Raw genomic sequence first — 23,965 nt, forward strand, 5'->3', positions numbered from 1 at the left:
AGGCAGAGATGGGGATGATGGTTCTGCAAGTCGAGGAACACCAGAGACTGCCAGACAACCACCAGAAGGTAAGAAAGGTCTGGAATAGATTCTCCCTCACCATCAGAAGGAACCAACCCTGCCAACACCTTGATTTTGGATATCTAGTCTCCAGAACTGTGAGATAATAAATGTCTGTGGTTGAAGCCGCCCAATTAGTGGGATTGGTTACAGCAGCCCTAGTGAACTAATACTACCCTTTCAACCTCAGACCTTGGAGTCCAGGACCCCAGCCTCCTCCTCCCTCAGACCCAGGAGCCTGGGCTTTCATTGCGCCTAACCTGGCTGGGCTCCATGCAGCGCCCACCTTGGGCAGATGCGCTGCATATCAGTTCAAGAAATACCGAATGTGTCAGCAGCGGCAGCAGGGGAAAGAGGCAAAACCTAACCCTCTCACTCAGCTTTTCTCCACCCCCCACAACGTACATGTGACCCTAATGCTCTCATCACCTTAATTCTTAAGCCAGGAGTCCACACAGCATCCCAGCTGAGTCTCCTGACCACCCCCCCCAACTCCTCCCTCCTCCAAACTACATCCCTCAAAGACAAATGAATCGGGTACCAAGGTGCAGGGCAGGGGGGCAAGGGCACAGACAAGTGGAAGGAGAAGTGGAAGGAGATCCTAGATGCAAAGACAGGAAGAAGACAAACCCAGTCAAAGGAAAAAGAAAAGATGGAATCAGTCAAGGACAAGTTGAGAAAAAGTCAAGACAAAAAGCCATGGCAGAAAGACATCACAGAGACAGGAAGGTGACAGGGAGACACAGACAAGGAGAAAAAAGGTAGAGATGGGGAGAAGCTCAGACAGAAATAAAATCAGATGGGAAGAAAGGCTGAGAAAAAGACACAGATGGAGAGATGGGAAAATCAAGACCAAACTAGGGCTGGGTGGAATGGGGAGCTGAAGGGAAAGGAACAAAGCAAAATTTCAGTGAAGAATTTTGATTAAGGTGAAGGCAAGAGAATGTCAGGGAGGTAGGCGGTCACACGGAGAAAGAGGTAAACTGAGGCACAGTCACCGTGGGCAGGGAGGTAGATGGGACAGGCAGTGCCATTCTGCGGTGTGTGGGAGGTGGCCACGATCCAGTGTGGGCGCTGGCAGGTCGCTTCTGAGCCCCTGCCTCAGCGGCATTGGCCCCGGGACATCTGGCCACCATCACAGGCCACCTTGCAGAAACCTGGCTCTGCCCCATTCCCGAACCCTCACCGACTCCTCGTCACCTCCTGAACTGTAAGTTGAGACAGTGGTAGAAGTCAGTGATGCCCACACCAGACACAGAGCTGAGATCCAGAGAAGTGGGAAGCCCGGGGTCTCACTGCCACACAGGCGTTTCTACCTTCCTGACCTCAGTGTTCCCATCTGTCAAATGGGGCTGTGAGAATGAACACATCTCCTACACAGCCTTCCCTCTTTGCCTCCTGAAACACACACATGCCCCACGTTCCTCCAAAAAGTTGTTTTTGTCTTTTTTAAATAATGTGAAAATGCCACGCGAAGGTTTGAACCAGAGACCCCTCCAGGGGCCAGGCCGGAGTGGAGAAGGGGAGACGCGAGATGGGAGGGGTACAGGTCCCCGAAGCCTGCGGCCCCTGTCTGGGGCTGGGAGCGGGTAAGGAGGGGCCTCCGCTGTGCAGAGGGGCTCCAGGCCCAAAAGAGTTCAGTTCAGTTCCAAGAAAGGCGGCTCTCCAGGGAGGGGCAAGGGGTTTCCTGCCTCATTTGGCACCGAGGGGCTCAGGGGGCTCAGGGGAGCCGTCCGGGGGGCTAGGGGGTGGGGGGCCAGGGCCCCCCGTTTGGCACATGGTGGGGGAGGGGGAGGGCCCAGTCTCGGGGGCCTCCCCGGAGGCGGTGTCTGTGGTGGTGGCGGTGGCTCCGTCGTCCACAGAGGATTCTACTCTCAGCCCCTCTTCTGGGGGTGCAGGGGGGTCGGGTCTTTGGGGAGTCAGTTCTCCACGGGGCCTGAAGATGAAGGAAGAAGAGGGAGAAATTGGGATTACTGGGCAGAAGGGCTCATGGCTTCTGGCTCATCAGAGTGAAAAACCCAAGTTCTCCTTGTGGCCCACAAACCCCCATGGTCTGTCTGCTCTGTCTCTTTTCTGTCTTCATTTACTCCCTCCCCCAACTCAATCTGCTCCAGTGACACTGGTCTCCTTCCTTGCTGTTCCTCCAAGCACAGTCCTACCCCAGGGCCTTGGCATTGGCTGTTCCCACTACCCGGCACACCCTTAAGCCCCTCCTGTAGAACTCAGGCCTCCACCCACGTGCCCCCTCTTCAGGGGCCTTCTCTGGCCATTCTCAGTCAAGCAGTCGTTTCTCACCCCCGATTTTTGTTGGTTTTGTTTTTTTCTGTCATGTGGCATGACTTCCAGGATCTTAGTTCCCCAACCAACGATCAAACCCAGACCCTCAGCAGAAAAAGCGCTGAGTCCTAACCAGCATGGAAGTCTCTGATATAGTTATGGGATAATCTCAGTCATTGTCAAAGAGCTAGCTTCCGGTCTGCTTGCCCCTGCAGAACGGAAGACCTGAGAGGACGGGACTGCATTTGGTCACTGCTGCATTCCCAGCGTCCAGTAGAGGCCCTGCACAAAGTGCCCTCTCGCCAGAGTTTCCCACCACGACTGCTCTCTCACGAAAGGAGAGCACCTCACCCATTTGACAGATCCGGAAAACTGAGGCCCATGGGGTGAAGACTGTTGACGAGGGATACATGCCAGACACCCTCCCACTACACCTCATACTTCTCACCTGAGTCATAGCCCTCACTCCCAGTCCCTGAGCCTCAGTTTCCCCCCTTCTTTTTTATTTTACTTACTTTTAGGCCACATGGCCTAGTTCTTGGGAGCTTAGTTCCCTGACCAGGGATCAAACCCAGGTCCCCCTGCAGTGGAAGCATGGAGTCCTAACCACTGGACTGCCAGGGAAATTGTGGTTTCCCTATCTTTAAATGAGGATCATGACCCTTGTATTTTTTTTCAAAGGAGTAGGAAAATTCTGGCATTTGTAGCATCACTTAGCACCCAGGGAACATGTGTGACGTGGGCAGAGCTAGGCCGAGCACAGGGGTCTGAGGCAGAAGGGGCCTCTGCCTAGCCCCCCATCCCACCCATAGTCTCTAGAAACCAGCTCAGCAGCCCAGCTGCAGTGGGAATGCCTAAGGACTGAGTAAAGAGATTTGGAGTTTTGCATGACCTGGCCGGCCCTCCCTCTTGTCTCCCGGTGAATAAAGGTGAAGTCATCCTGGACTGCTGGCCCTGCCAGCCTCAGCCCTGACTCACCACTTGGCCGGTGTCCCCATGAGCTGGAACCCGTCTTACCCTGTTCTCGTGGGGGCCTTCGAGAGGACCTCTCGGAGGAAGTGACATTCGGGGGTGAAATCTGAGGATGCTGCCAAGTGAAGAGTCAGCCCACAGCCCGTTCCTCCTGCCCTTGACTCTCTGCATGCCTTCTCTCCCTCCTGGACACTTGCCCTGGCCTCCTCCCCAGCCTCCCTGCCTCCCTTCGCCTCCACAAGGCCTGGGAGAAGTCTTCCTACTTCTGGGACTGAAGCTGCTCCTCCCGTGCTCACAGTCCTCCCATGACTTCCTAGGGCCCCCAGGACAAAGTCCTCACCCCTCAAACCACCCTCAAGCCCACAAGGTCCGCCTTACTCTCTCTCACCTTCCCCCACCCACTTCTATCTGCCCCACTCTCCAAGTAACCCCCCAGACACACCCGCTTCCCTTCTGTTCTATGAACCAGCCAAGCTCTCTCCTGCCTCAGGCCCTCGGCAAGCTGTTCCATCAGCTAGAACACTGTCCCCTTCCCCTTCACCTAGTTAACAACAACCAACCCCTCAACTCCCTGGTTAAAGGGCCCTTCCATCACCGAGGACAGAAAGCCCTTTCTTCTTTGCATCTCCTTTCTCAGGGACTCTGAGTTTTGCACTTATTCATTCACTGTGGGACTGGGGTCAGTGCTGTGGGTGGGATGGAGGGGGGCTCACTGATCCTGCCCAGCACAGACCATCCCCTTCACCCAGTGCCTGCACAGCTGATGCTCAGTAAGCATCTACTTAATTAAATGCACTAACGGCTACCAGTTAAAGACCACTGCTGCGTGCAAGGGGAGGATTAAGCCATTTAATCCCTTTAACAATCTTATGAGTTAGATCCTGTTATCCTCCTCATTCTGCAGAAACTGAGGTACAGAAAGAGAAAGTGACTCACCCCTAGGTCACCCAGCCAAGAAGTGGCAGGGCCAACACTTGAACTCAGGCACAGTGCAGGGGAGCCAGGCATGGAGCCCTCCCTGAAAAGAGCCAGTTGCCCCTCCCACCTATTTAGCTCTGTCCTCTGGGAACATCTCCACCTGCCTGGCCCAGGGCAAGCCCTGCATCCAAGGACATTCCCCCAAGGTGGATGAGGATTAGCAATGTGGCATAAGTAAAACTCAAGAAAGGAACTGGACAAATGCTGACTGCTAGAAAAGGCACGGACTCAGAGCTAGGTTTGTACCCTGGCTCTTCATGCCTCCCTACTTAAGCCTCAGTTGTCTCTTCTGTAAAATGGGGATGAGACTAGAATCCATCCTATGGGATCATAGGGAGGATTAAATGGGTTAAGATGTTGCAAGCAAACTCTAGAGGCTATGTGACTGCTTGCTATTATCGCTATAGGAATCCCTGGCCAAGGCCTCTCTGCTCTTGTTCCTGCTAACTAGCTTTGAGCCTCCTGGTTTCCTCTGTCTCCTGGTCTGCCTCTGACAACCATACCCTCAAACAGAGAGGGGAACAGAATCACACAAGTACCAGGCAGGAATCTGAGCCCAAAGATGGGCAGGAAAAAAAGAAAAAAGAACAACAAAGAAATAATCTGGGACTTCCCTGGTGATCCAGTGGTTAAGGCTCTGTGCTTCCACTGCAGGAGGTGCAGGTTCCATCCCTGGTTGAGAAGTTAAGATCCCACTTACAGCGCATTAAAAAAAAATACCATGGACAAGACTAAGAGGGGATCCTTACAGAAGGAAAACTGAGAATCAATCAGACAAGGGCGTGACTCCCCAAGCCCATCTGATAGACATGTCTTGGTCTGAGCCGATTCCAGAGTTGGGTGGGTGGGTTTCACTGGTGAACAGTCAGAGAGAGAAGGAAGGAAGAGACTTGGAGAGAGGCAGGCAAATGCAGAGAAATGGGGACAGAGAGATTGGCAGAGGTGAGGCAGGGCCGAGGATCTGAAGCACCATACCTGCGGGCCGGGCGTCGGGGGCCCGGGCGGGGGGCCCCGGGGTCTCCAGCGCAGGCGAGACGGAGAAGCGGGAGAAGCACAGGGGGGGGCCTGGCGGGGGGAGGAGGGGGAAATCCTCCGCCCACTCGAAACTGCCTCCTAGTGTGGGTGAGGAGAGGAGAGGAGGCGGTCAGCCCCTCAGTCACTCCTTCAGCCCTACAATATCAGCTTCTGCCCTCCGACCCCGCCCCTCGGCAGGCCCCGCCCATCACTGCGGGAGCCATAGACCCCGCCCCCAACCCTGCCCCGCCCCGCCCCTCACCAAAGCCGCTGTCGTTGCTGGGAAACCCATCTCCGGGGGTGGCGGGGTGGGGAGGCGTCGGGGGCGCTGGGGGCGTGGACGGGTCCGTGTCCCCCTCGGGGGGGCCCTGGACACTCAGCTCGTTGGTTGGCGTCTCCTGTGAGGGCAGATTAGGAGAGGCAAGGAGGGGGACGAACTTGTCACTCACTGCATCCCAACAAGCAACAAACCCCGCTGACATTTCTGGGGCTTCAGGCATCTTAGTTCACATTCTGTCTCTCTGAAAATCCCCTACTCTCCCTTCGAAGCCGCAGGCTAGCTTTAACCTCACCCCAGCCTGAGGCTCTTCCCTCGACCACAGCTACACAGTCCAAGGCAGGAACTGCCTCTGGGCTCCTTAACGCGCTGCCTCCACGGAAGCCCCTAACCCAAGACTATCTCCGTAAGTCCTGCCCCGATCCAAGACCCTTACCTATGTCCTAGATCTCGGCTGCAGGCGTCCAAGTGCTGGCCGCAGAACTACCTGCCCCTATGGTCTTCCAAACCCCTAACCCATTGTGAGCACCTCCGAACCCTCCTGTGAGCTCCTAACCCGCCCTCTGAAGTGGCCCCGCTCCAGCCCTCTAAGCCTCGCCCCTTTGTTTCAGTGCCCTAGGCCTCAGCTCTTGACCCTGTTCTCACTCATCTCAGGACCTTAGTATGCCCCGCCCCAGTCCACAAGCACCATTTTCTCTTCAGCAGTAACCTCTCAGGCTAGTTACTTTTAACACAATCCTCAATTCCCGTTTCATTCGTTCTGTCCCATCCCTGAACCCACTCACTGCACTTAGCATCTTAACACTACAAGCAGCATCTCTTAAGCCCTACCTGCAGCTTCTCCGAGACCCGCAACTAGTGGATAAGATCCCTTACATTCTGAGCCCGCCCCTCAGCCTCCACATCCTTTGAGCGCTGGTGGACAAACCCCGCCCCGAACTTCACTAGGTTCCACCTCCACTTGCAGACTGTGCCCTAATCCTCACTTTCTCCTTTGTTGTGTAGTTGCTAAGTCAGGTCCGACGCTTTTGCGACCCCAAGGACTGTACGCCTCCCGGCTCCTCTGTCCATGGGATTTCTTAGGCAAGAATACTGGAGCGGGGTGCCATTTCCTTCTCCAAGGGATCTTCCCGGCCCAGAGATACAATCTGAGTCTCCTGCATTGGCAGGCGGATTCTTTACCACTGAGCCACCAGGGAAGCCGTCCACTTTCTCCTTAGCCTCTGGCTAGCAGGTACCACGCTTTTCTTCCGGGTCCCTTCTCTTCTCCAGGCCTCTCCCTAGCCCTCCAGCACCCACACCTACCCCAGGCCCCGCCTCTGCTCTGGAGTGGGCCCTACCCCCCCGACCCCGCCCTATCCCGCCCTATCCCCCTAGCCAGCCTCCACCCTCAGCCTGCAAGCCCCGCCCCACCTGAGGCGCGGCCTTCCTCCAGGCCCCGCCCTCATACTCAAGGCCTCATCCGGTCCTCCAAGTCCCACCCCATTCCCTGGCCAGTTTCTCCCACGCCCCTCCCTCACCCTGCAGGCCCCGCCCCAACCTAGACTCAGACTTCATCCAGGCCCCGCCCCTCCGCAGACACCACCCCAGGGGGGTCCCAGGCCCGCAGCCGCAGCGCACCTGGTCGAAGAGGTAGACGGTCACGTCCCCGTGGAAGGAGACCATCTTGCGTTTCCTCTCCAGCTCGCTGTCCTCGGGTTCGTCGGCCCCGCGTGGAGACTTGAGCAGTCCCCGCAACGGGCGGGCCGCGTCCGCGTCGGCGCTGCTCACCACGACGGGCACCGGGGCTGCCCGTGCTCTCCCGGGGCCCCGCGGCCCCGCCGCCGCGCCCGCTGCCGCCGCCTCCTCGTCCTCCTCCTCGTCCTCGTCCTCCCCGTCCTCCTCCGACGGCCCCGGCGCCCCCGCCCCGCCGGCCTCCCCGCCAGCCGCCCCGGCGTCCGCGCCCTCCCACGGGGGCCGCCGCGGGCCCGGCCCCGGGAATGGCGTGAGCGTGAGCGGCGGCAGCGCCAGCGAGAGCCGCGAGAGCTTGGCTGCGAGGGGAGAGACTCGGTGAGCTCCAGTTCTCGGGGAAACTGAGGCGTGCCCTCCCACCTAGCTGTGTGTCCTCAGGTAATCTCAGGCACAGTCTGTTTCCACCCTTGTGAACCAAAAGGTTGCACTGGGGTTCTCCCAGCAGAAGAGGAGCGATCTCCGCCTAATCCAGTGCTTAACCTTCCCCATGGTTCCCCAGTGCCCAACAGCACAAAGCCCCAGCTTCTCCCCAGGACCATCAGACCCCAGTGCCCAGGCTCTGCTGACCTCTCCTGGCTCTGTTGGCCTCCTCCTTCTGGCTTGAGCTCCATCCAGCCACATGGGCCATCCCCCATTCCTCCCATCTCTGAGCCTTTGCATAGGCTGTTCCCTCTGCCTGGAAATTCCTTATAGAACTCAAGTCCTATGCATCATCCAGCTCTTGTCTGGACTTTTAAAGCCTTCGGGGATCTCCCAGGAGGTCAGGCCAGGCTACCCGCTCTGCACCCTGTAGTACCAAGCACCTCTCCTTCCAAGCAGTTGATCTCAGTATAGAACTCTAATTCTGTGGCACTGTGATTAATGTTTGCCTTGCCACAGAACAGAGACTGAGTCGTGCTCACTCTGGCTGCATTCCCAAGCCCCAAGTACACAGAAGTACTCAGTCAATATTTGTGGGATTAATGAATGAATGTTCCCTGCTATACAATCTTGACCAAGGCACTTTCTTTCCCTTTTTGGCCCTGCAAGGCCAGAAAATTGGGGTGTCTAACTGTCTCCAGGTCCTTTCCCTGCCCTGCAACTCCTTAATCTTAGGAAGTCTAAGAAGAAGAGGACTTCAGGTCCCTGGAGGAGGAAACCTCACTTTAAATCCCAGGCCTACACTGCTCTCTTGCTATGTGTCCCTAGGCAAGCAGATCCACTTCTCTGAGCCTCTGTTTCCTCACTGGTAAATGGACGAGGGCCACCCATTCCTCCATTACTGCATAAGTGAACTGTGTGCCAGGCCCTGTGCAGGGCAATGGTGGGAATGAGAAGAGGATGAGGGCAGGGCAAGGAGAAAGGTGGATATGGACTGAGTCACTCTGCACCCCTCATTCACTCTATTCCAGCTTCACCAGCCTTTTGTTATTCCCTGAACATGCCAGCTTAGTACCCATCTCAGTGTCCTCTACCTGAAACATCCTTCTCCCAGATGTTCACCCAGTTCACTTCCTTCATGTCTGCTTATAAGTTGCCTCTTCATTGAAGCCTTCCCTGACCACCCATCTCAAGGTGATGGGGTGGGGTGGGGCTTTGTAGAGGGAGCTATCAGGGGCTTGGATACCCAGAGGAAGTACAAGGTAACAGTCTTTAGAAATCAGGAAGGCTTCCCCGGGGAAGGGGGAATTTGAGTGGGCTCATGAAGGATGAGTAGAAGTTCACTGTTTTTTTTTGTTTTTTTTTTTAAGGCTATTCCCAGGCTCTTCTCACCCAACACCAATCCCCCACCCCACCCCGGACCGCAGAGGCATTTTAGTTGCTCATCCTCTGTCGTTTTCATGTGGCCCAGGGTCTTTTCTGACACAGCTGGTTGCAAACTCTCCACAACAACCTTGAGGAAAGGGTAGTATTCTAATACAATGGGTTTGAGGAAGGAAGGTTCTGTGCCCAGTCCCCTTCGTGACCTTTCCCTCTTGAATCTCAGGCTCTTCTGGCAAACAAAGATGATAACCCTTCCCTCACGTATGGCTATGAGGTTGCCAATATGAAACTGGCCGGGTCATACTAGTATAATTTTCATACCACTATTTAAGGAAATCAGGCCTCCAGGTGATTCGAGTGGAACCACAGTCCCTAATCTCTCTTTTTTTTGACTGTACCACATGGCATGCAGGAATCTTAGTTCCCTAACCAGGGATTGAACCTATGCCCTCAGCAGTGGAAGCCTGGAGTCCTAACTACTCCTATGTCCAGATCTAAACAGGGGCCATTTATCTTTACTTTCCATTTATCTTCTCTTACACTGTCCCTTCTCTATGACAAAACACCCACTGTGTTCCTATCAAAACTCAAGTTTCAAGACAAGGCGTTTCTCCTAGGCTCTCAGGCCACCAGTACCATGGTGGGCAGGGCAGGGTCTGAGGCTCCCTGGATCCCAGCCCTGGGCAGCTCAGAGCCCGGCACCAGGGAGGCCTGGCACACTGATGAGACACTTCAGCTTGGTGGAAAGTTTAAGCCAGAGATCATGCACTGGCAGCCCAGCCCACAGAGAGGCTTTGTTTGAATTAGTTTCCACCATTAAAACACCCAGAACTCTGGTTTAAAGGGGGAAAGCAGCAGATTTGGCAATATTGGGTGGGCATTCCTGAATGAAGCTTAGAAATGGCTGCATTTCCTCCCCAGCTCCCACCCCACGTCTCCCAGCTCTTGTTCATTCATTCATTCATTCATTCCCTTATATTGTCTGTTGCCCTTCCCCCACTCAGCATCTGAGTTTGCGATCCCTGGTTGATGTGAATTGTGATGTAATGGCTGGTGCTTAGGAGTGCCAGGCTTTGGGTCAAAGGCTTTGGAAGTCCTAACTCATGCAACTCTTGCCATCCTCTTAGGTAGGTGCTATCCTTGTCTTCTGCTTTTGGCAGATGGGGAAACTGAGGCCTGGAGTTTGTCCAAGGTCACAGAGCTAGAGAGGGGCGGAACCAGGGTTTGAGACCAGGTAGTATGACTCCAGGATCTGCACTGCTTAGCGAGCTGACCTGCCTGGTACCAGGGAGGCTGAGCTTCTCAACCGCACCCTACCTCTTGGAAAGAGCTGGGCCTTGGCCCCCAACCGCGCTTCCATGCTCCCGGCAGCCTGCTCACCTTTGATCTGCTCGCTGTTCCCCTGAGGGGGTCCCAAGTCCAAGAACAGTCGTGGCATCTCGGGGCCCTTCCTCTCGGGCTTGGGGGGGTCCCCGTCTCCGCTGGGTGCCGTGTCTCCGCCGGCCCTGCTGTCTGGGGCCCCGGGCTCTCCCTCGGAGGCTGCCTCCGGCCTGACTCTCAGGGGCGCTGGCTCCAGTCTCCTCGGCTGCGCTTCCAGCGGCGGCAGGGGCGGCTGTGGCCTCGTGCTGTCGGCCCATCCGGCCTTTGCGTCCACGCCGCTTCCGGGGCCGCCGCCGGGGGCCATCCCCGTGCCCACTGGGGCTTGGCCCCCACTCCCGAGGTCCAGCCTCCCAGCCCCGGGGGCTCTCGGTGCCCCCCCAGTCTCGGGGGCTCTCCTCTCGGTCCCGGGTTCCAGCGCCCCGCTCCTGGGGGCTGGGCCAGCAGGGCCAGGGGCTGTCTCCCCGCCGTTCAGGGCCAAGGCCACCGCGCCGGGCGCCGGGGCTCTCTCCAGTGAGGTCTCTGGGGCTGGCTCCCCGTTCGTGGGGGCTGGAGCCCCACTCCCGGGCATCTTCTCCCAGGGCCCTGGGGCTCTCCAAGGCCCAGTCTCTGGCAGCCTCTCCGGGTTCCTGGGGAGTCTCAGGCCCCCATTCTCTGACCCCTCCTCGATCTTTGGGGATGTCAGTCCTCCATTCACCAGCACTCGCTCTTCTCTCTCTGGGGGCCCTGGGCCCCCATTCTCCAGCACTGTCTCCTCTCTCCTTGGGGGTGGCAGCTCCCCATTCGCCAGCACTTGCTCTTCTCTCTCTGGGGACCCGGGGTCCCCATTCTCTGCCACCTTCTCGTCGGCGCCCAGGGCTCTCGGTCCCCCGTTCTCCAGCACTGTCACCCCGTTTACTGGGAGGCTCAGGCCCTCGTTCGGGCTTGGGGCTTGCTTCCCGCTTTCCGGGACTGCGGGGTCCGGGCTCGGGCCCAGGGCTCTCTCTCGATTCCCGGGGCCTCTCCCCGTCTTCCGGGGCCCCTTCTCTCCCAGGAGGTTCCTTGTCACGTCCTCCCTCAGGGACATCAGCAGCTGCTCGGTGCTCACTTGAACTACGAAGGTTGGCTTCTCCCGGGCCCCCGGGAGCGGGAGGGGACCCGGGTCTGGGGGCGGCCGGGGCGCTCCCGGGTCGGGGGGCTCGGGGGGAGCCCGTGGCCGAGGGACCCCTTCCTCCTCTGCTGCCCCCCCGCCGGGGAAAGCTCCCTCGGGGGAAAAAGGGGTCTCGGTCTCGTAGCCGCTGTCCCCCGGCTTGGGGCCCGGAGACGACAGACCTGAGCCGGGACTGGCCACGGCCGAGGAGGGGTCGGGGGACACGGCTGGGTCCGCGGGGGCCCGGGGAGGTGGCGGCGGGGGGGGGGGAGCGGGAGGTGGCCCCCGCCCGGGGTACTGGGGCGCCGCCGCCCCCATGAGGGGGTCCAGAAACTCGGGGGGGGCCGAGGCGGGGGGGTTCAAGGGCAAGTCGGCCAGGGAGCCCCGCTCGGCCCGCAAGGACGAGTCGTCCTCTGGGGGATGGGGGCAGCCAAGAGCAGGGTGGCCCCCCCAGCCTGCAACAGCATCCCCCCGCTCCAGGGGCAGGCAGGAGCAGGCCCCCTCGCGGCTGCATAGGGGGCAAGGTAGGGGACCCCGGCGACTGGGGCCCCCGCCAAGGCTGCTGCTGTCTTCCCCCGGGGAGCTGCCCTCCTCCTCCTCCTCTTCCTCTTCGGCCCACGGGGCGGCCCCCCGCTCCCCCAGCACCTCGGCAGGGTCTCCTGCCAGGGTCTCCCCGGCGCCCCGGCCCTCGGGGTCCCAGCCACTCAGGAGGAAACTGCCGGATGCAGAGGACTGGGCCGGGAAGGGCCGGGCTGCCGGGAAGAGCGGGGAGGCCCAGGTCTCGGATACCAGCTGAGGGACCTCGGAGGGAGCCTGGGGGGCCTGGGGGGCAGGCACTCCTGGGTCTAGGGGGTCCCAGTCATTGGGGAAGAGGGGCTCCGGCGGGGAGCCGTGCTCCTCGAGACGGATGTAGTATTCGCTGCTCACGGAGGGGCTGCGGGCACTGATGACCGGCAGCACGCTGGGCGTGGACAGCGCCTCATAGAAAGGGTTGGAGGGGTTGGCGTGGGGGGCCGGGGGCGCAGATGCCGGCTGCCAGGTGGGTGCCCCCCCGCCCCGACCGGCCCCCCGCCGTGCCTTCTCCCACAGGCACTCAAGGTTGAGGCCACCGCTACTCTCGGTGACCGTGAGCACATCGTCAGGGTCAGCCCCAGGAAAGCCATCTAAAAGGGGGAACGGAGAGGAGAGGGTCCCTGGGCGGGGGGCGCTGTGCTGAGGGGGCCAGGGCCAGGGGAAGGGACCATCTCGGGGTGGGGGTGGCGGCGGCGGGGGCCTCGGGGGCCGCTCAGAGAGCAAGTAAGTGAGCTGCAGCTGGAGATCAGAGGCTGAGGGGCGTTGGGCAGGGGGCCGCCAGCAGGACTGCAGGATGTCATACCTGGGGGAGAGGGAGGAGGCAAGAGTGAGCAAAGCAGAGTCCCAGCTGGGGGTGGGGGGGTGGGTCCCCAGGGGAGGCAGAGACCAGGTGTGCAGACACCCAGGGAGATGAGAGTCAAGACCAAGAGAGGGGAATTCCCTGGTGGTACACTGGTTAAGATTCTGTGCTTCCACTACAGAGGGCACAGGTTCGATCCCTGGTCAGAGAACCAAGATCCCACATGCCCTGCACTGCAGCCAAACGAGAGGGAAAAAAAAAAAAAAAGACCAAGGTGGGAGACACAAACCAGAGAGAGAGGGACAGAGACCTAGAAGAGAGGACAGCAAGGCACAGTAGGGAAATGATAGTTAAGTGACAGTTAAGGCGGCTTTCTGGTTGGGTTACAAGTTTTGGAATCAGAGACAGGAAAGCAGCAGAGGTCTTCTAGGGTCAGAGGAACTAGATTTGGAGACCAGCTGTGTTACTCCATGCTTCAGTTTCCCTTCCTCCATATAGCAAGCAGATGTTGGCAGAAAGGGTTGGGACGTCCCCACTCCAGTTTAGGGCTGGGAGCACGTGGTGCAGGTGTGCAGGGGAGAGTGTGAAATGAAGTGGAGAATTCTGGGATCATCCCGGGCTGGGAGGTAGAAGGTCAGGGGTCGGGGGTCAGGCCCCGCCCTCACCAGTAGTCCGCATAGGGCAGCTTGAGCCTCGGCCGGGCCAGCTTGACGTGCTGCTGCCGGACGACGAAGGCCAGGACCTCTTCGTCTGACAGGTGGCGGTAGGGCTGAGCCCCAAACTCAAACAGCTCCCATAGAGTCACCCCTAGGGACCTGCAGGGAGAAGAGAGAGGTCAGAGCCCCGCCCTGACCCTCCAGGGAGCCGCCCCCCTCCCCGGGCCTCAGTTTCTCCATCTGTAGAATCTGTGACCCTTCCGCCTTCCTTGCCCTCTGTGCCCCCTGTCCCCCTCACCAGATGTTGCTCTCGCGGCTCTGGTCCACCACCATGAAGGTCCCGTGCAGCTCGCCAAGGAGCTCGGGCGCTGCCCAGCGCAACGGGATCCAAAGGCGCTCGGGGGTCAGGTAATAGTCCTCCTGGGGCGTGGGGGGGGGGGGGAGGCGCAGGCCGGGGTGCGGTCAGGTGGGCCGGGGCACCCTCCCACCCCAACTTGCTCCCTTCCCCGCCCTGATGGAGGGCAGCCCCCACCTTGTAGTTGCTGTGGGCCAGCCCGTAGTCTCCGATGCGCACGGTGAGGTCGGAGGTCAGCAGGCAATTGCGCAGGGCCAGGTCGCTGGGGGCAGGCGAGGGGGCGAGGTAAGAAGCGGGCAGCTTTGGGGAAGCCCGCCCCACTACTTAAAGAGTGCGCCCAGTTTTCCCTGCGCTGCTCCGTCTTCATTTTCTCACTCCTCCTCTCCTACTTTGACTCCTCCCCCTCCCCGACACCCACTCTTCAGTAACCCCGCCTCCCGCAGTAACCCCGCCCCTTTCCTGACTCCGCCCCACCGCTCCTGACCCCGCCTCTTCCCCCCCATCCCGAGTCTTTCCCCCGTTTTGTGCCCCGCCCCCAACTCAAGCTTCCTTCCCTCCTTAAGCCCCTCGCCCTCCTTCCTCGCCCCAATTCTGCCCGGTGGCTTCCGGGCTGCCACCTGTGCACGTAGTTGTGAGAGTGGAGATGTGCGAGCCCGCGGGCGATCTCCAGGCCCATCCTCTGCAGTGTCCGCAGATCTCGAGGGGGCAGCTCAGGGGACAGACCCTCGGGGGGCCGCTGGGCCCGGAGGTAACGCTTCAGGTCCCCCTGGGAGAGAGGGCAGGGAGGGGTCAGTCCCACCGCCCCCTCCCAGGCATCGACACATCCAGGCAACCCGAGGCAAGGATGGGGCGGCCGCTGCACTCATTTGGGCTTCAGTTTCCCCTGCTGCTGAGAAACACTTTAGTAACAGAACGCACGCTCCTCACGTGCTAGTCAGGGCGTGCCACCTGGGGTCCCGGTTTTCCTGTTTAGTCGTTAAGTCGTGTTGACTCTCGCGACCCCATGGACTGTAGCCTGCCAGGCTCCTCTGTCCTGCCAGGCTCCTCTGACCATGGGATTCTCCAGGCAAGAATACTGGAGTGGGTTGCCATTTCCTTCTCCAGGGGATCTTCCCAACCCAGGAAAGGAATCCAGGTCTCCTGCATTGCAGGCAGATTCTTTACCGACTGAGCTACAAGGGAAGCCCATCCACCTGGGGACTGAGGGCTCATCTAAGAAATGCTCTCTTGTCACAGGTGTCGCTATGATGACGTCATTGCGAATGGCCTGAGCCCCCACCGGGTCCAGCTCCTCACTCTGCTCCTCCCCCTCCCCCCGCCCCGCGACTCCCCAGGCCCTCACCAGTTGACAGAACTCCATAATCAACAGAAAGGGCAATGTCTCCACGCAGACGCCCAGGCACTGGAGGACGTTGGGGTGCTGCAGGCTCCTGCATGGGGGTGGGGGTTGCCTGGGTCAGGAAACGGCCCCTTCCATCCGACCCCAGCCCTGTGTCCCACCCCACCCTCCCGGCAAAACCAAACTGTTGCTTCAACCTCTTGGGTCTCAGTTTCCTTACTTGAGAGTTAACCCCCCTCCCCCACTCCCCCCTTCCCCCCTTCCCCCCCACCCCCACCCCGCAAACACATATCCCCATCTCAGGTCCATCCCACTGTCTCCCAATCTCCAAGACAGACCCTCAGGCACCTCCTTGCCCCTCCTTCTGGCTCACCACCCCCTCAGCCTTTCTTCCTAGCCCCTGATTCTTTCCCCTCCCCTCCCACAGCCCCAGCTCAAGCCTCCTCCCAGCCTCCCTGCCTCCAGTCTCTCCCTTTCAGTCTACCCCTGACCTAATGTCCACCTGTTCACGACCCTCCATGGCTCCCCGGTTGCCCTGGGACAGAGCCTGGCTCACTCCTCAGTCTTTCCTGCCCCCCCCCCTGCCTTTCCGGCATCACTCTTCACCCCATGTACATCTCCCTAGACTCACAGGTGCCTGCTTAGGCTTCAAGCCTTGTATACCTCTCTCTGTGGGGAACACTCCACTCTCGTCAAAATCCTCCTTGTCCCTTAGTGTCAACATCCTTTCCTCAAGAGATATCACTGCCCTTCCCTCAACACTGGGGGATGCCCTTCCTTGATCCTCTCACTGTGGCTAAGTCAGGTTGGGGGAGCAGGTTTCTGAATCTTGTCTCCACCTTTCCCAGGCGTGTAACCTCACAGAAGTCACTTGGCCTCTCCCTCAAATGTAAAATGGGGATGGTCATAGTAATCCCCTCATAAAGTTGTGGCAAGAAATCTAATAGGATCAGAGAGGACCTGGCATTTCTCCTGCCTCACTGCCTTTGTTCCTGCTGTTCCCTCTGCCTGGAACACGCTTCCCACAGTGCTTTGCGAAACTGATTCATCCTAGTCAAGCCTGCCTTTCCCACAGTTCCCATCCCAGAGCTCCTCCGTCTCTATCACATCCTGCCTTATTTCCTCAAGGCACTTGTCAGTCTGTGATATTTTCCTGTTAAAATTTATTTCTTCACTGGCTCATTTATTGTGTGTCTCCTCCACTAGGTGGCGAGCTTTACAAGACAAGGATTTGGGGCTTTTGTGTGCGTGGCCATGTTCCCGGTGCCTAGACTAGTAGGTACTCAATAAAATCGTGTGGAATGAAGGATTTAACCCTGATACATGACCCGAGGGTCTGTGGAAAGATTAATCCAGGGCTTGCAGCCCAGGTTGTACCTTGCAACCTGGCTCAAGGAGGGTAGAACAGTTTTTGTTTCACTGGGGCCTGGCAGGAGAGGGGTTGGGGAGCAGCGTGTGGATACTGGCTTCTGCTCCTGCCTGGGAGACAACTAATGAGATAAAACTTTCCTAAAGCACCAGCATATGCTGGGGCTTGGAAAAAAAAAAAAAAAAAGACTGGAGCTCCCATCATGGGGAGACTTAGGATGGCAGATGTAGAAGGAAGCTTGGATCCACTGCACACCTACTAATCTGAGCCAGGGCTGGCCCCTTCTGTTATCAAATCCTCCTAACACCTTTGCTAGGCAGGATGATGTTTCCCATTGGATCCAGGGGAAAAGGGAGGCTCAGAGAGGTAAAGTAACTTGCCCAGGGTCACACAGCTGGTAACAGTGCCCAAGCTGAGATTTGCTCTCAGGTCTGTGGCTCATCCAGCAAACGTCTACCGAGGGCCAGCTTGTAGCTGGGTGACAAGATGGACCCCAAGCTGCCAGTATAGTCCTGTATTCTCCACCTGAACTTTCTGAGAAGGTGGGAATGTTCTCGATCTGAGATGTCTAACATGGGAACCACTGGCCATATATGGCTCCTGAGCTCTTGAAATGTGGCAAGGGTAGCTGAGGAAGACATCTTGAATTTGACTGCATTTTATTTAAGATGAATTTAAGTAGCCGTATGGGGCTGGTGCTTGCCAGCATGGGTTGAGAGAGAGAGAGGCAAGTCAACGGATACATGGATGAAATAATGACATACCAAGATACATGTGATGAAGAAAATATACCAGTTGATATGATGGAGCATCCCAGGGCCCTCCTTAGGTGGCAGTGTGTGTGTGTGTATAAAGGAAGGCCTTTCTGATCTGAGACCCAGGGAGGAGAAGGGATCCCACCATCAGAAACTGGGGGTGGGTAAGCCAGGAGCAATATTCCAGACAGAGGGAACAGCAAGGACATCGGCACTGAGGCTGGTCTGTGGGAGGGCCAGGGGGCAGGGCTTGTGGGCTATAGGGACAGCTGGGACTTTGTCCTGAGAGTCACAGGAAACCACGGGAGTTTTCAGAGGAAAAGGTTCATAAAATCTCAGGGCAAAGCTCACTTTTACAGCCCTCTGTTAAGAGGTGCCCATATATACACCTTCTCCATGCCCGGGCACGCAATACCACAGGGCATATATGAGCAGAGGTTTAATTAACCCTGATCTAGAAGCTCTTAGAATGGAGACCAGGCAGTAGAGGGATAGCGTCCTGTCCTCCCAGACCTCCCAGTCCAGTGGGGACAGGCGTGGGGGGACAGTGGCCATTTGGTGCAGCCGCTCAGGACCCTGGTCTGTGATTCTGATTCTGCCCTTCTTAACCCACAGGCAGGGGACCGAAGAAGGGACCACCGTCACAGACCCTGTGCCAGGCAAAGGCCCATTTTGTATCCTCTCAGCTGCCCTCTACATGAGGCTGCTCAGGCTTCCTGGACTCACTTTCTAGATGAAGGTACTGAGGTTCAGAGTGGAGCCTTCTCCACTCTGATTTCCAGCTCAGCTTTTGCGCTGTTTCCTTCGCTTGCATCACACTGCCTTCATGTCCCTGCCTCTGGCCCGAGGAAGACCCCGAGGCTCAGGGAGGGAAATGATCTAGATTGACTGGCACAGCCAGGAAAAGGTACATCTAGGATTAGAATCCAGAGTTGACCCCACACTGTACTCCTCCTGCTCCCAAACGTTACTGCCATGAAGCACAGACTCAGATATTCGGGCCTTCAGGGCTCCATGTCTACCCAGAGGTCCCCATACCTGTACGGCTGTGCTTCGGAGATGAACTTGCGCTGCTCCAGGGGCCCTGCGCTGGCTCGGAGTTCCTTCACCACCACCTGGGCCGGGGTGTAGTCGGAGAAAATCTCTCCCAGGATCACCTGCTCGAGGAGGACCCAGGAATCAGTGCCTGCGGATTCCCCAGCCCCATCCCAGGGAGTGCCCTCCACCCCACCGGATGGCTCCCAACTTCCCTCTCCTTTCCAGCCTCTTCTTTCAACTCCCACCACCCTCGTATCCCCACCAGACGTGGGGTGGGAGACTCACAGGCCCAGAGTCCGATGGACGCAGGGACGGGTGGAAGGATGGACAGACGGACGCGTGGAGAGCCGGATGGCGAGGCGGAGTGGTCAATGGAGTGAGGAGGGAAGCGCTGACCGACAGATGGGGGGGATGGGGTGGGTGGGAGCCCGTGAGAGGTGAACAGAGGGGAGGGCAATGGGTGGGCCGAGGGGGCAGGGGGAGGAGGCAGGGGGCAGATGAGAAGTGGTGGGAGCAGGGGTGATGGACACAGAACAGGAGTGTCGCCCTGGATTGTGTAGAGCCCCCACCTCCCACCCCCAGCCCCACTTACTTACCTTCCCAAACCAGCCACTCCCAATCTCCTGTAGGTAGCTGAGGTGCTGGCGGCTAAGGCCCAGGGGGGTGGTCATGTCTGGCGTGGGGGACAGTAAAAAGGGGAGGCACCTGAGCCTCTCTCCCCTCCCAAGTGCCACCAACATCCCCTACCTCAGTGGGGACCGGGGTCAAAGCAGACACAACAAATCTCTTTTCATTGGCTGCCCCAACATTCCATGAAGAGATCTCAGTCTCCTCATTGGCTGCCCACAAGTTTCTAGTGTCCAATCCGTTCTTCCCTTTGGTGTCCCAAGATCCTATGACTTAACTTCAGCCTGCCATTGGCTCTGCCTCTGGCATTAAGATCTAGGCTGACCTCATCATGGATTGCTCTGCAAGAATCTCCAAATCTGGTTTGGGGTTAAGCAACGGCTTCCACCAAGATGATCTTGGAGTTGCTTCACGCTGCTTCCAAGATTCCAAGGCTCCCACCTCTGCCTTTCCCTTTGATTCTCTGAGGGAGGGCTGTCAGCTCCTCCCACCCTGAATTGGGGGGCCACGGGATTCCAGTCAAGGTGCAGGGCCATACCTGAGTGTGATGGCTGCGGGGCAGGCATTGGCAGTGAGACCTCAGCCAGGGGGAGAATGTAGACATCAGGCAGTGACTGTGAGGAGGAAGTCTCCTCGGCGGGAGGGGTGTACTCCCCGGAGCAATCCTCCCCTTCAGGGTTCTCAAACTCCTGGGGCCAGGAGGGGTGAGAGGTGGGAGAACACAGCAGTGAGACACATCATGGTCCTTCTAATCAATATTATCCCCACCTTTCTGCCAAATGTCCTCCAATCCCAGCCCAATTCCCATCCGGAGTTGGATCTTGCTGTAACTTCAGGCCTGAAGGGCTCTCAGACTCACTGCCCGGCTCCCCCGGTTGTGGGGGTGGGGGGTTAGCGGAGGAAAGGCCTTGCTGAAGTGTTCCTCCCCACCTTAACTTCCCTCGTGCACCTCACCTTGAAGCCGACATCGCCCCGTTTGCAGCACAGACAGGTGAGGAGGAGGAAGATGAAGGCCAGCAGGCCAGAGCAGGAGATGAGGACCACGGCATAGGGAGGAGCCAGAGGCGCCCGGCCCAGGGCGAATCCGTCTGTGGGGACAGGGCTAGGCTGGGCTCGCGTCTTCACGCCCCTGGATCCCGGATTCCTTGCCCCTCCCTGGCCAGTTAGTCTTGACTACAGCTCCCATGATGCTCTGCACCCAGGGGCCCCTTGGCAGAGGAGCCGGATGGCTCGGGGCATTGTGGGAGTTGTAGTTTGGGGCCTTCTCAAGTGGTTGGGTTGGGGGTGGGGTCCCTCCTCTCGCCCCAAGCTGGGACCCCCCCCCACCCCCACCCCATCACCTCACCCTCAGGCTTGGATGAATTTCAGTGAGGACTGAGGGAAGGAGGAGTAACAGTGGAGCCTGGAGTGCTCAGAATTTAAAATACGCTCCCACGACAGCCTTCCTACCCCCTATTTGAAGAAGAGGATGAGCCCCCAGCTGCAGGCTGGGAGAAGGTGCTCGCCCCATGCTGGATCCTAGTTACGGGGGTTGAGGCCTGTCACTTTTAGGGACGCTTGGAGCACACACATGTCCTCGGTCCCCAGCCCCAGGTCCCGAGTCGGGAGCTCCGCAAGCCTTGGGACTCCCCCAAAGCCGGAGACAGCCTCCAAGGCTGTGTCCCCTTTAGAAATAGTATTCCTCCTCTCTGTCCCCAATTCTCCCAGAGGCCCTGACCTTCCCCGGCTTCCTGCACACACCTGCACACACACACGCGCGCGCGTCTGCACACACACATGTTGCCCGAACGGACCCCCTCCCCACCCAGCCCCCAGCCTTCCTCCCACAGGCCCTGCTGACAGAGGCACCATTCCTGCGCCTCCCCAGGCCCTGGCTCGCTGCGGGAAGACGCCACACAGGTGACGGAGCCGGAGCCCCGCAGACAGACCCCGGGGCAGGCCAGGGTGGGGGTGGGGGCCACTGGACAGCAGGATGGCCCGACAGACTCACCGGGGTGGGCCGGGGACGCCAGGCAGCCGGAGGCGCAGACGGCCGCGAGGAGGATGAGGGCGCCGGGGGCAGGCATCTTGTCGAGGATGGCAGGGAGGTGGAGGTGGTGGCGGCTGGGGAGGAGGGGGGGGCGGGCCCTCAGCCCCCAGCCATGGGGACCCGCGCGACCCTGGCCTCCCCCCGGCCCAGGAGAGGGGCAGGAGGCTCAGGACAGGGGGAGGGAGGGGCTGCTTACAGGCTCAGGGACCCCCCTCCCCCTCTCTGAAGGGACAGACAGATGAAGGGATGGAGAGACAGACAGAGGAGAGGAGCCGGGGAGCCGGGGTTGCTGGGGTGGGGGGGGGAGAGGGTAGAAGGGTGGGGGAGAATAAGGGCCCCGCCCCCGAGGACAGCCGGGATTGGGGGAGCAGAGAGCCTGTCAGAGGAAGGGTGGGAGGAGGGAGGAGGGAGGGAGGATGGAGCGTCGTCATAGCAACTGGCTCCCCAGTAGCATTGGCTGCCAGGAGGGAGGGGAGGGGGAGGGACAGACAGGGACCAGCGGACCCTCGTGTAGGGGGGACCCAGGGCCCACCGTGCCTGGCCCGGGCGCTGCTGTGACATGCCACCAGCACCGACACGTGTGCTCCGCGCCAAGATGCAGATGTCAGACAGGCACACGCAGCCCACACATGGCTGACCCACGTCGCAGAGACACTCACAGACAAGCACAGCACATACAAAGGTGGACAGCGCTCGGCAGACGGGGACACGTACACGTCACACACAAAGACGCAGGGATGATGGGCTGCACTAAGCACGCACAGGCAGGCCGGCCCCCGGCACAGATGCACCCGGCCACGCAGGAACGTCAGCGCATCACAAAGACCCACGCATGCCACAGACAAAGTAAAGCCCCAACTCCATAGACACACACACCACAAAGATCCACGCAGACACCATGGTGACACACCAAGGCACAAAGTCACGAACACAGACATTCCACAAACAAATGGGCAACAAAGAAGACCCACAGACACACACATCACACACACAGACACAGACATCACTTCCATGGAGACACACACAAGATACACACTAACATAGACACAAGTATCCCGTGCACAAATATACACAGATACACAGCAGATACAAGGAGAGACATGCATATCACATATGCGAATACACACAAATACACAACACAGACTCAGAGATACACACATCTCTCACACAGACACATTTCATTCACATGAATACAGAGACACAAGTCACACACACAGATACACATATACAAGCACAACTCACCCATGGGTATAGATGTACACTACAAAGAATATACAAAGCTACACAAATCATGTACAAAAATACACACAAATACATTACACTGATACACACATATCACATACACATATACACAGCCACGCACATTATACGTACAGAAACACACATAGGCAACACAGGCATACACACTGAACACACAGATACACAAAGACACATCACATACCTGAACACACATGGACACATACATCACAAATGTATACAAATTTCACACAAGGTTACAAAAACACATTACCCCAGTGTAGTCACACATTACATACACAAATACACACACACATACAGAACACATACACACACACACACAGACACACGCATCACAAATACCCACATTTCCTATGAGTTTGCGCAACCTTTACACAACCAGAGGTGCTAGCCTCATACAGAAGATACATGATCATAGTTTATTTAATTTATTTATTCTTAGGAGCATTAACTGCGCCAGGCATTGTTCTCAGCGCTTTACACATATTACTTTTAAATCCTGACAACTGCCCTCCGAGACACACTCTTTTATCATTCCCATCGTACAGATGAGGAAACAAGGCGAGGTGCAGACATCTGCCCCAAGGCACACAGCCGGGAAGTGGCTGAGTGGGGACTGGAACTTGGTCCCTTAGGGACACAGACAAAACAGACAAGGACGCACACATCACGTGCCAGGCCGCCGCCGTCTCGGGGTCACACTCCCCCGCCCCCGCCCCCGCACAGCACCCCGAGCTGCAGACACACCGGAAGCACGGGCGCCCACCCTGCGCGCGGACTTCTCTGTAGTCCCTGAGCCCCTGCGTTGCGTCCCTCTCCGCTGAGGCTGGGCCGGAGCTGCGCATCGCAGGCGCAGCCTCACTGCACACCGCGGAGGCGGCCCAGACACCCCATCCCCAGCACGGCCCGCCCCTGCCCCCGTTCCCCAGCAGGTGTCCAGGACCCGCGGGTCCCAAACACAACCAGCGCAATAGGGACTGGCAACCCCAGGGGAAGGGGAGGGAGAGGGGTTCAATGAGCCCTCTTGGAGGGGGGCGCTCATTGGAGAAACTGAGGCAGGTTCATCACACCAGGAGGGGTGGGAAAGAGGGGTGCCGGGACCAGCACTTCAGGGTGGACTGACCATATGCAGATAGAGAGTACGGAATTGGGGGCTGGGGTATGAGGAAAGATGCAATTATCTGCCCCTGTGGCTGAAGGGCATAGACTCTTGCGGGAGCAGAGGTTTATGGGAAATGTAGTCCCATCCCTGAGGCTTACGGGAAATGGAGTTCTGGTTCCTCCAGAAAGGAGGCTCAGGTTAATGTCTTCTCCCTCCTCGCAGCCTCCAACGCCAGAAGAAGCAGAGGGTGGGTGAAGTAGTAGGAGCTGGGGCTACGCTGCCTGGATCTTTGCAAACGAGATGGTCAGAATTCTTGAGTCCTAGGGAGCGGTACAGGCAGGATTGCAGTCCTAACTCTGGCCCTGGCTTGCTCTCAGTTCATTTATTCACTCAACGTTCATTAAACCCACTGTGCTCAGCCAGGACCTATGCCAGAATTTGCGGGTGCAACATGTAACCAGTCAAACCCATTTCCTGCCTTTGATGGGGGGTGGGTGGATGTGTGTCA

The 23,965-nt window shown here is 58.2% G+C and overlaps 1 protein-coding gene and 1 long non-coding RNA gene across 2 annotated transcripts; one reads left to right on the top strand and one right to left on the bottom strand.

Moving 5' to 3' along the window:
• Positions 1-1,831: 1,831 nt before the first annotated feature.
• LMTK3 (lemur tyrosine kinase 3) lies at positions 1,832-23,650 on the bottom strand. Its single transcript, XM_025269435.3, has 16 exons — positions 23,103-23,650; positions 21,060-21,172; positions 20,024-20,157; positions 19,608-19,758; positions 19,039-19,115; positions 18,443-18,561; positions 15,284-15,371; positions 14,559-14,707; positions 14,119-14,203; positions 13,885-14,006; positions 13,596-13,745; positions 10,433-12,933; positions 7,199-7,608; positions 5,564-5,699; positions 5,263-5,400; positions 1,832-1,996 (listed from the first exon to the last, which is right to left on the bottom strand). The coding sequence occupies exons 1-16, from the start codon at positions 23,198-23,200 to the stop codon at positions 1,980-1,982; spliced, it is 4,488 nt and encodes a 1,495-aa protein (XP_025125220.2). The 5' UTR covers positions 23,201-23,650; the 3' UTR covers positions 1,832-1,979.
• On the top strand, positions 14,558-18,747 carry LOC112580331. Its single transcript, XR_006545857.2, has 3 exons — positions 14,558-14,689; positions 16,487-16,555; positions 18,020-18,747. It is a non-coding gene; the product is annotated as an uncharacterized LOC112580331 (long non-coding RNA).
• Positions 23,651-23,965: the final 315 nt, after the last annotated feature.

The sequence above is a fragment of the Bubalus bubalis genome, chromosome 18, assembly GCF_019923935.1.
Source record: "Bubalus bubalis isolate 160015118507 breed Murrah chromosome 18, NDDB_SH_1, whole genome shotgun sequence".
Classification (NCBI taxonomy): Eukaryota; Metazoa; Chordata; class Mammalia; order Artiodactyla; family Bovidae; genus Bubalus; species Bubalus bubalis.

Bases quoted from the DNA above. Each gene is read 5' to 3' on its own strand.
- LMTK3 (XM_025269435.3), bottom strand. From the start codon at position 23,200: ATGCGCAGCTCCGGCCCAGCCTCAGCGGAGAGGGACGCAACGCAGGGG. The intron at 19,759-20,023 runs GTGAGGTGCACG...TCCTGGCCCCAG, and splicing joins GGGGCGATGTCGGCTTCAAG to GAGTTTGAGAACCCTGAAGG. The intron at 14,708-15,283 runs GTGAGGGCCTGG...CCTCTCTCCCAG, and splicing joins TTATGGAGTTCTGTCAACTG to GGGGACCTGAAGCGTTACCT.